The following is an 11678-nucleotide window of genomic DNA, read 5'->3' on the forward strand; positions in this document are numbered from 1 at the left end:
GGGGCCAGAAACTCACCCCAAAGCTAGGTCTCCTGGTGCCAAGAGATCAGGCCTCTGTGCTGGATGGGCAGGTCGCAAACAAGGCGCCTCCCCTGCTTGTTGCTGGCAGGCCCAAAGCTAGGTCTCCTGGCGCCGACGATCAGGCCTCTGTGCTGGATCAACTTTTAGGTCATTACCATTCCCTCCAACTCTTATTTGAATCTGAAAAAAAAATCCCCATCAAAAATGGCAACTAAAATATGATTTATCAATTAAGTAATGTAAGAGCTTCATTAACATTTACTTGTTACAAATATGACATCAAATCACACATTAGTTGTTTGAGGAATGACAGAATCAAGAAGGAGTAACAGCTTCACTGTCGGCTGCCATGCCTCCAGTAAGTTTCAAGGTTTGTCTTCCTTTTGTGTTCGAAGTGACTGTGAGTCTTCTCTTCAGTCTGTTTCACCTTGGTATTATGTTACTCTGTCAGTCGTGGGAAAGTTTATCATTGGCACACTGGAGGAGTCTAACTTAGGAAATTATTCATACTTTGACCTGTGTCCTTGCTGAAGAGTGAACTAAAGGTGGCATTTGTTTAAGCATCAATTCAGTTCTTTAATCCTTGGGTCATTTGATTTCCTTCAGATCTTTGAACAGGTACTGAGTGAACTGGAACCACTGTGTCTGGCAGAACAGGACTTCATAAGTAAATTTTTCAAACTACAGCAACATCAAAACATGTCTGCATCAATGGTATGCTTACGTTTATTTGAACAGTGTTTATAGTCTGTAACATAATTAACCTCGTTACTATTATTATGTGTTCACAATTTCAGTATCCAAACTGAAAAGGAAAGATTTGCAATAAACCAATCTTTAAGTATTCTTGTTATTCACAGAATACTGAAAACAGGAAAGTAGTTGGGAGTTTGGATTTCTAGTATTCCAGAATGTCTTAAACCAACAACCTCTATCCTAACAAAGGAGGAAATGTCTGCCTTTGTTCTGTAGAGAACACCATTCAAAAAGCAATTTTAAGCAGGATGTGGTCACTCATGTCTGTAATTCAAGCTTGGGAAATTTAGGTGAGAGGATTATATGAGTTCTAAGCTAGCCTGGGATGCAGAATATAAGATCTAAAAGACCAAAAATCCTACCAATTTTATTTTAGTGTTCCCAAAGAAAAAACACAACCTAAGAGATAATGCTGTACAGAGGGAGATGGGGGCATCAGCTTTGTGTCCAATTTTGTCTTGTGGCCTTGCAAGTGTACATGTGCACTGTAGGTGGTGCCCTAATTCCCAGACTCTGCTCCCGTAATATGAATATAGCAATTCCTCCTCAGCCTCAGCCCCTTCAGGGCATAAGTGTAAGAGGATGAAATGAGAGAGTTTCTGGAAAATCACAATTCAAATGAGAGTCATCTCAAAAAGTTATCCCTCAGGCAGCCAGCGTATGCAAAGCCATCATGAGATGAGTGAGAAATTTGTTACTGTTGGGAGTCCGTTCCTCGTAGTAGGAGTGTTGCTTGCTATGCTTCAGAAAGAATTTATGATAGCATTTATATATTTATTTTTTATTATTTTATTTTATCTCTGTGAATGTTTTGTCTGCATGTTTGTCTGTGCCCCACGTGTGTACATTGCCCAGGGAAGCCAGAAGAGGGTGTAGGACACCCCGGACCTGGAGTTACAGGTTGTGAGCTGTCATGGAGGGAGTGGGGTGCTGGGAATCCAACCCGAGTCCTTTGGAAGAGCAGGCAGTGCTCCCAACTGCTGAGCCATCTTCCAGCCCCACAACATTTTTTAATGCTGAAGTTTTCATTCTAAAGTTGTTGGATGTTTTCCTTTTTCTGTTTGTTTTGTTTTGTTTTTTTGTGGCAAACTCCTTTTACATCTGAGTACATTCCTGGTCTCATGTCCTGTTTTCTTCACAACCATACCACATGTACACATAAATAAAGATAACTAACTTTTTTACCCTATATTAGTCCTTGGGGGTCGGGGTAAAAACAGGCGGGTGAGATGGGTCAGTGGGTAAAGTGCTTGCTGAGCAAACCTCATGATCTGAATTCAATTCCCAGAGCCCACATAAGAGTGAACTGAAAGAACAGCCTCCACCACATTGTCCTCTGTCCTCCATTCTTGCTCTGTGACACTTCACATGTGTGTGCATACACACCCACGCAACAGTTTAATATTTTTAAATATAAGAACACATTTCATGAAACTCTCTTAAATAATGTATATTTTACTTTAATAGTAGTGAAAATATTACTGTTTTCCATAAAGTATTTTCTTGTAGGTATTTTAACATGCAGCAGACTTTTTGTATATAAATTTGTCACTATTTTTGCAGAATGAAGCAGAAGACGTGGATGGTGGTTCATTATCACGACAGCATAGTTCTGGCACACTGCCGCCTGTTTCATCTGAGTATGTCTTTATTATTATCTGTTGTTTGTAATGGAAAAGGTAAACTTGGATTGAGGCATAAGAAAGTGTTGCTAATGGAAATAGCCACATAATTCTCAGTAACCTGCAGGTTGTGTGCTGTTCTAGTTGTGTTGCTCTTGCTATGATGATGAAAAGCCCTGTAAAAGCAAAGGGTTTATTTTGTCCCATAGTTAAGGTGGGGAAGTGAAGGCAGCAGGAACTTGAAGCATGTGGTCATGTTCTATCAGTAGAAGAGAGCAATGAATGCCTGTGTTTAGCTCACTTTCTCCTTGTTATACAATCCAGAAGCCAGCCCAGGGAATAGTGCCACTCACAGTAGGCAGGTCTCCCCACCTCAACTAACCTTATCAAGGTCATCCCATGGACATGTCCAGAAGCGGTCTAGCATAGATAATTTCTCACGGATACACATGGAGGCATGTTTCCTAGGAGGTTCTGGATCCTGTCCAGGTGGCAGTCAATACTAGTCATTAATGTGCTCACTCTCCTGTTGTTGGTCCTATTATAGGCCTCATCTTGAACTGTTCTGTCTGGAAATCACAGATGGATGAGTCCGTGCTAGTGTTTGCTGGTAGATAATAGTGGATTTCTTAGAGATAGAAAAGCACAGTTCAGTGCCCAGCTTTACAAATGAAGCAAGCAATTGGCTAGTTTTATATTCAGAACTGCTATAGAATAGTTCATCATAGTTTGACATTTTCAGCTACAGTACCAATTTTTAGCTATATTTTTATATACTAAACTACAGTTACATTTAAAGGTTGATTTACCTGAGGTTTATATTAATTAACTACTTTTCTTACTTTCTGAACAGGAAAGATATGATTCGCCAAATGATGATTAAAATATTTCGCTGCATTGAACCAGAACTGAACAACTTAATTGCATTAGGAGACAAAATTGATAGCTTTAACTCCCTTTACATGTTAGTCAAAATGAGTCACCACGTGTGGACTGCACAGAACGTGGACCCTGCTTCTTTCCTAAGTACCACATTGGGAAACGTTTTGGTGACTGTGAAGAGGAACTTTGACAAATGCATTGTAAGCTGTTAAGATTAACTCAAGAACAAGTCATTATGTAAAATGGCTAATTTGTTTAATCCAGGGTCTAGTATTCATAACCCCCAAAGCTGTGAGGTAGGGAATTAGCAGCAGTCCATTTGAACAGAATAAGTTGGAGCGTTTGGTCAGACAGGCACATGCATAGGGACAGCTTCTGCCCGAGTGACCCAGTGGGACCCTGATGACTCAGTTTACTGATCTGCGACATTTGGTTTAATGAAACAATTGAAAGGCATTTGGATTTGTTGTTATTTTCATATATTCTAGTAAAATTGATTTATTTTAATAGATAGTTTAAATGATTATAATTCATTTTAATTAATAGTATGCAAAGTCATACTGCTATCCTTTTTTAAGAATCAGTTGCTCCTGGGTGGGCGTGATGGCACATGCCTTCAGTCCCAGCACTCAAAGACAGAGGTAGGTGGATCTCTGAGTTTTAGACCAGCCTGGTATACAGAGCTATACAGAGAAACCTGTTGCTAATAACATCTAGCAATCATCATGTTCCTCATAAAATAAAAACAATACAAGTAGCTTTATTGTTACCTGTTAGACTTTTACAGTTTGCAGGAATGAATAAGCCTGGTTCTTTAAAACATTTTCATTTTGTTAATGTACTTTTGGAGTTTTATCATTTGAATATGTCTACTATATAGCCTTTAAGTTATATCTAGTTCTTAAGTATCCATAGAATAATGGCAGGTGAAAATATTAAGGACAATTAAAATCATTCCATGCTTTATGCTTAAGCACTGTCTAGATTGGGAGTGTATTTCAGTGGTACATGGTGTGCTTGGCATGTGTAAGGCTAGAGCCTCATTCTCTAGCATCACACAGACAGCACATCCCTCTCCAGAAGTGTTGGTAACTAGGAGCTTCTTACTGTAGGAAGACATTTGGGAGGAAAAGGAAGAGCTAACAAAGGCTGAGATCACGGAGTGAGTGACCCTGGAAGTCAGAACGTGAGGTCCTGGTGCTTTTATCAGCACATGGCCTGGCAGAGGAAAAGTGCGTCATACCTGATAGCCTGAGTAATTCACAGCAGTCTAGCTCAGGCCTGAGAGTGCACAGACGCATCTGACCCTCACATTACCACCTTCTTGGGGGAGGTGATGCCAGCAATACCTTCCTGAGTCATGTGACCCTCAGGTTACCAGCACCTCAGGAGGCGATGCTGGTGTTCAAGAGGTGGAGTTATTTCCCTGAGTCAGCAGTTACTAAGTGACCCTGTAGTCCTCTACTGCCCTCTTCATCCCTCCATCCTAATGTTTGTTAGTGCTGACGAGGTGGAGCATTCGGAACCATAAACCCAAGTAGTAGACAGAGTTCTCAGAGCTTTTTACACCAGTGCCTGCAGTCTAGAAATTACTGTCTAATCCATATAATATGTGATTTTTCAGCTTATGTTCTCATATCTCAAGACTGAAATTTTAGGTAGAAATTGATTTGTCTATGTGAGTAGAGAAGTATGTAGAGTCATATTAAATCAGTAGATCTTTCTGTATCCTGATGGCTGGATGAAATGAAAGTCCATAGTAGACTTGTGTCTTCCTTCTCTGGGCTTGTACCCACACCTTTAGAGAATTTGTCTAAATAAAGTTTTAGAGAGCAGTTTAGTACTAGTTTGGAAGTGGTTATGCCTTTCAGACTTAGCTGTTTGGCCACCAACCAGAAATAAACTAGGGGCATCCTCCATGCCCTGGCCTTGGCTCTGCTATAGCCTTAGTGGACACCTGTCTTGTCCCTGTCCTTCATGAACGATAGAATGACAGACTGATTCTAGTTGGAATACAGACTTGAAGCTCAAAATCCTTGACTGAATCATCTTTTAAATAAGTTTAATTGTTTTCCTTGCTTTTATTTTCTGAATGCAGTGCAGTATAGAATGTTTCTATCTAGAGAATGTTTCTATCTAGAGAATCGCTTTCCTTTGTTACCTTGTTGCAGTTCTAAGCAAGCTTCTGCAGTGCTCTGTGCACTATGTGTGCATTCGGTTATCTGTGGTCTCTAAGTTGCTTGGCTTTTTCTCCCCTTGCTCTCTGCCTTACTTTAGAGTAACCAAATAAGGCAAATGGAAGAAGTAAAGATCTCGAAGAAAAGTAAAGTAGGAATTCTTCCATTTGTTGCTGAATTTGAAGAATTTGCTGGACTTGCAGAATCAATCTTCAAAAATGCTGAACGTCGTGGCGATCTGGACAAAGCATACACCAAACTAATCAGAGGAGTGTTTGTTAATGGTGAGTTTTTATGGTTTGTTCTAAAGACCATTGTGGCTCTTTCTGTTGTTCCTGAGTAATTCTGAAGCTGGGTGCAGACGTGCTCACTGTTTTTAGTAGACTGCAGTCCCTGTGGGCTTCCTGAAACTGAGCATCTGTGAAATGGGAAAGCTAAGCAGCACATGAACTGACACAAGAGCCACTCTTGGACCAGGCTCCGAGGCCTTATCACTATACGAAATTGAAGGGTTTTTTAAAATGTAAAAAATGACCTTTGCATTTTAATAAGGGTTCTGGGTGCTAGGCAAGGATGTCTGTGTAGTGCTTACAAGTCAGTTCACTTAGGCTGCAGTTTTTTATCTGTTACTCAGGGAGTTTCGGTATGAGCTGGTCTGCCTGAAAGCCCACTAAGTTGGGAACATTTTTGGACATGTTAATTTGAAATTGTCTGATTACTTACACTCAGTGATTTCAAAAGCAAAAATTGAACAGGAAGTGAAAGAGGAGAGGGGCATGGAAAAGTTTGGAAGTAGAAACATCAGATCTTACGAATAGTCTTTCCCATGATTTGAAAGGCTATTTTCTAGTTTTTGTGAGTGCACATGAGCATATTTTATTTTAGAATCAGATGAAATGAATAAAATATGTATGGTTTTGTAATCGACATTTTTTTTTACTATACTTTAGTATACTATTCCATACCCTGGAAACTGCTTAACTCCATAAACCTATTATCTTTCCTTATCCATTAATATAGATTTCTGTCTTGGTTTTATTTTTTCTGTTGCTTTGATAAAATACTTTGATAAAAAAGCAACTTAAGAAAGATTTGATTCACATCACAGTCCAAGGTACAGTGCATCATGGCAGAGAAGTTAAGTCAGCAAAGCTGCAAGCAGCTGGGCATATATATCCACAGTCATAAGAAGGTAGCAGTGAATGCTGGTGTTAGTGTTTGCAGTCCAAGATCCTCTGGCTAGGAAATTGTCCCACCCACAGTGGGCGGATCTCCCACCTCAGTTAATGTAATCAGGATCGTCCCCCATAGCCATGCCCCAAGGCCCATCTCTCACATCTAGATCCTGTCAGGCTGACTGTACTAACCATTATAGTAACTATAATTATTTTAATGGCCATGTGGTCTTCTATATACCACTATTTACTTACTGAATATGCCTTTAGTATGTTTTAGTTTCTTTCCAGCTAGAAATGAAATTGGTGATTAAAATGTTTATGTATATATCAAGATTTTGCCAAATTATGGTGCAGAGAGTTTATATCAGTTTAATGCTCTGAGTATCTGGTGGAATGTATACTCTACAAGTGCTAGATATTATTCCCTATTGTCAGTTTATCCCTTGCCATACCAGTAGGCACCAAATGATCTCACCCATTTTATTGTACTTTGTGATTTTGCTCATGGTGTTCATGTAGGAGTTTTCAACTCTTGTTTTGGGGTCATTCTTAGAGGCCATGCTATCACAAAACTTGATTTTTAACTCGGTATATTTTTCTTGATCCTCATGATCCTGTTATTGCTTTTTATATTTAAGTAATTGAACATTTTAGAATCTAGCCATGATATTAATCATCTGGCTGCCCTAACATAGCAGCTATAGTTCATAATTCCTCTACTGATTTGAAAAGTTACTTTTATTCCATACTGAATTTCCACATGTGCACGGTATTGTTTGAAGATGGTTGTTTCAGGAGGCTGTGAAGACTTTGCAATGCAGAATATTGTGTTAGTCCTGAACTATTTGACTCATATCAGAGAAGTTTTCATTTCTTTTCTGCTTTGATTTTAGTGGAAAAAGTAGCAAATGAAAGCCAGAAGACCCCCAGGGATGTAGTTATGATGGAAAACTTCCACCATATTTTTGCAACTCTTTCTCGACTGAAAATCTCATGTCTAGAAGCTGAGAAGAAGGAAGCCAAGCAGAAGTACACTGATCACCTCCAGTCTTATGTCATTTACTCCTTAGGACAGCCTCTTGAGAAACTAAACGTGAGTAGATTTTCATTTGGTCTTTCCTGCTTTTGATCTGATAGCATACAGATGTTCTGTGTACTGACACAGGAGAATGAGGATGAGGGCTTGGCTGTTGAAGCTGCCCGTGTAGCAGACATTAACAGATGTTCTATGTATGTAGTTTCCTTTAATCCCTACAAATGGTGATACACCCAGGTGTGGAAGACACTCCTATAGTCCTCACTGCCTTGAAGGCTGAGGCAAGAATTATATTCAATCCTGCATGGGCAGAACTCGGTCTCAAAGTAAATAATACATACATAGAACAATCATATGAGCTAAGGTACTGTCATCCCATTTTACAAATACAGAAACAAAGTGAACTTGAGGGGAAACCTTGACTGAACTCTTCCCATCTTTTTCTTCATAAATGGCCAAGTTTTACGTAGTTCAGGGGAAGTTTTCAAAAACTTGGTCAAGATAAAAGAACAAGGTCAGGCATGGTGGCACATGCCTTTTATTCCAGCCCTTGAGAGGCAGAGGCAGATGAATCCCTGAATTCAAAGCCAGCTCGGTCTACATAGCAGGTTCTAAAATCACCAGGGCAATATGAAAAAACCCTTTCTTTGGGAGGGAGCGGGATGGAGGGAGAGAGTGCATGGGGATAAAGAGGAAGACAGAAAAGAAAAGTAAAAGAAAAGGAGAATAGATTTGGGGTAAAACTATTTGCTGAGTTTCTAATGTCCTCGTAAAAGTATGCTGTAATCCCAGCTCGGGGACACAGAGACAGGCAAGTCCTGAGTCCTCACTGACCTACAAATGTAGCCTAAACAGTGAGGTCCAGGCTCGGTGAGAGATCTTGCTTCAAAAAGTAAAGTAGAGAAGCAATTGAGGAAGACAACCAGATGTCAACCTCTGGCCTTCACCCCCCACCCCATGCACACACATACATATATAACATATAAGATAAAAATATTATTTTGTACATTGTCATTCTTTTTTGACTTGAGTCATTTCCCTGAGCAAATGATGAATAATAAAATTAAGAAATGATTGTTTTGTTGGTTTGTGTTTATAATCCCATCCCAACTTGCAGAAGGCTGAAAGAGAGAGAAAAACCGTAAGTCTATAAACATATTAAATGGAAAATGAAGCAAATGCAGCGCATGAGATTATTTTCTGCATACTCACATTACAGAAACAGAAAAGAATCTGAATGGTAAAAAGTAACTACCAAGTACCATGGTAATAAATGGTAGTTATTTTAGCTTCTCTGCACTTACATAAAAGCCTGATTTTTACAAAGTTCAGGTGATGGTGTAAGACGTCCTTAGCCATTATTCGTTTTTGTTTCCTTGAAGCATTTCTTTGAAGGCGTTGAAGCCCGAGTAGCACAGGGCATACGGGAGGAGGAAGTGAGCTACCAGCTTGCATTCAACAAGCAAGAGCTTCGCAAAGTCATTAAAGAATATCCTGGCAAGGAGGTGAAGAAGGGTCTGGATAACCTCTACAAGAAAGTTGATAAGCACTTATGTGAAGAGGAGAACTTACTGCAGGTATGTGCATCCCCTGGCTTCACAGACTTGGGCTTCTCTCCACAGGAGCTACACATGCTCTGTTTTAGTGTCTCGGCAGTGCCACAGCTGAGTGTGCTGCCGCACGCCTGCACTCCCAGCACTTGGGGGTTAACGCACAAGGACACAAGGTCATCCTAGGCTTCATAGTGAGCTCAAGGCCAACCTGAGCTACACCCTGCCTCCAAAAAGCAAGACAGAAAGTAAAAGACAAATGAAAGTTCTATTAAGCACAGGTCAGGGTGATGATTGTAAGGAAGAAAGGTCCTTATATAATTATTTCTGCTTTATTGTTTGTGTTTAACTGGGGTTTTGTCTTAAAGCCTATGCTTAGTGAATGTGGCTTTGCTCAGTATGGTGCAGGAGCACTGAGTGAGGTTGGAGCTAGAAATGGATCTGTAATCCGGATCCAGATGAAGCTGCAATTTAGGGCAAGTTACTTGCCTCCTGAGCTTCAAATTTCCTTATTTCAGACCTGAAGCCTCTCTCATGGGCACTGGCATTTTATAGACAGCAAGAATGAGTGCTCAGAGAGATGGAGTAGCACGGCAGCAAGCCTCGTTCACGAGCAGTGGGGCTGGGGAGAATAGCTAGTTTCAGCATCATAGACATCATAGACATGCTCACCATGATGCTGCATTTGTGTTTGCTTCCCAGAGTAGAACAGCATGCTAATGAGTGGCTAGTGTGGTACTCAGTGGAAACCAGCACGAGCCAAATGATTAAAAGCAAACAGTGTAACAAATACCGTGGGAGACAGTGACTGGTCTTAAGACAGGAATGGAGGATTTAGAAGGCTCACCGGAAAACCCTAGAAGAGTATATCCCCTCAGTTGTCATGCTGGGATATGATCATAGTTCCCACCCTCCCCTGGTCCTCAGGAGACTTAAATTGCATAGTGCTGATGCAGATAAATTTAATTTAATTTAAGCCTTTAATCATTGCGTGTATGGAATTCTGTCTTGAAATTACCTGCATGTCCACCTCCATGGCGAGGTTGTGAATCAGGTAATTGTCTGAATCATCCTTGCTTTCCTTCCCCAGTATCAAGCAATATTTATGCCATCAATTTTTGTTAAAGAAAAAAAAATTAACTTTGTCTGAAATGGACCTTAAGTGTTAAGTATTGCACTTCCTGAATGATGGTCTTTGTTCCACACATAATTGTGCAGAGCTACATCTGTTGTGGGTGTAGAGTCTGTGAAATACCAGCTAAAGCATGCCGGGTGCTTGCATATGGCAGAGCTGTCCTAAGAACTCTGCTTATTCCCTAGGAGGAAGAAGTGTCGTTAGCCACACCTTGTTTACAGATCGGAACTTGAGGTCACAAATCTTAGAAGGACTAAGGATGCTGGCTTCAGAATGCATTTTCTTAACTACCATGCTGTACCAAATTCTAGATTCCCTCTTACAGTCTGTTCTCTGTGTGTGATAATGTAACCATTTCCCCTCACAGTTCTTGGCTTTCACTTGTTTTGCGATAGGTGGTGTGGCACTCCATGCAAGACGAATTTATACGCCAGTACAAGCACTTCGAGGGCTTGATAGCTCGCTGCTATCCTGGGTCTGGAGTCACAATGGAGTTCACTATTCAGGACATTCTGGACTATTGCTCCAGCATTGCACAGTCTCACTAAACAAGCCTGATGGAAGAACAAGAAGAAATGAACACACTCTCAGTACACCAACACTACATTAAAAAATAGAGCAAGTGCTTTGAGAAGGCAGACTCGAGCGTTTGTGTGTGACTAAATGTCAGATAACTGGTGCTCTGCCCCAGGTCCTGAGTGCAGAGCGCAGCCTGGAGTCAGTTCTACTTGATCTCCTGGTGATGTACTTATGTAAGCATTTATCTCATCATGAAATGCCTTCAGCACTCACTTCACAGTGCTGGGCAGGACATTTCCCTTAATTGTCAGCTTCTAGTGTTTGCGAGTGGCTCTCCTGAGAGGAACAGGGGGAGTTCGTCAGCACTCACTTCTCACCGGTTGCTAACAAATCATGGAACTCCGAAAGCATATACAGTATTGTTTGTCCCTTGTTTAGCACGTGTCACATGGGCAGGGGAGCTGAAGAGGTAGTCGGTTACCAGCCTGGATTTTGAGGATTATGTGGCTCTGTATATTAAATAAAAAAGTTTTTTAAAGTTGATATTTGGTAATATCCTTAGGTTTTATACTTGTTACACATAAAAGCAAGAAGCTGTGTATCAAAACTAATTGTGAGGCCTTATACCAAAGAACACGTAGAATTTTAGCAGTATATTGTGCTAATAGTGCTCACTTGCCTAAATGAGTGCTAAGCTTCTGTGTTTGGGGCAGTCCTCACTTTTAAGAGAAGAGTCAGAAGATGGTAGGATGGGTGAACAGGGCAGAGGAGTGCATGGAAACAGGAGATGCTAGAGCCATGG

At 40.6% G+C, this 11678-nt stretch overlaps 1 protein-coding gene across 7 annotated transcripts in view; it reads left to right on the forward strand.

The window, feature by feature from the left end:
• Positions 1-11417, forward strand: part of Exoc1 (exocyst complex component 1) — a 44829-nt gene extending 33412 nt beyond the window's left edge. For all 7 annotated transcript variants that reach the window (XM_013350805.2, XM_026785096.1, XM_013350806.2 and 4 more), the window contains 7 exons: positions 628-735; positions 2341-2417; positions 3253-3481; positions 5559-5742; positions 7530-7729; positions 9055-9249; positions 10753-11417. In XM_013350805.2, the coding sequence (XP_013206259.1) occupies positions 628-735; positions 2341-2417; positions 3253-3481; positions 5559-5742; positions 7530-7729; positions 9055-9249; positions 10753-10905 (1146 nt within the window). In that variant the 3' untranslated portion in view covers positions 10906-11417. The remainder of the gene's footprint in view (positions 1-627; positions 736-2340; positions 2418-3252; positions 3482-5558; positions 5743-7529; positions 7730-9054; positions 9250-10752) is intronic.
• The last annotated feature ends 261 nt before the right edge of the window (positions 11418-11678 follow it).

This window comes from Microtus ochrogaster, linkage group LG1 (genome assembly GCF_000317375.1).
Source record: "Microtus ochrogaster isolate Prairie Vole_2 linkage group LG1, MicOch1.0, whole genome shotgun sequence".
Classification (NCBI taxonomy): Eukaryota; Metazoa; Chordata; class Mammalia; order Rodentia; family Cricetidae; genus Microtus; species Microtus ochrogaster.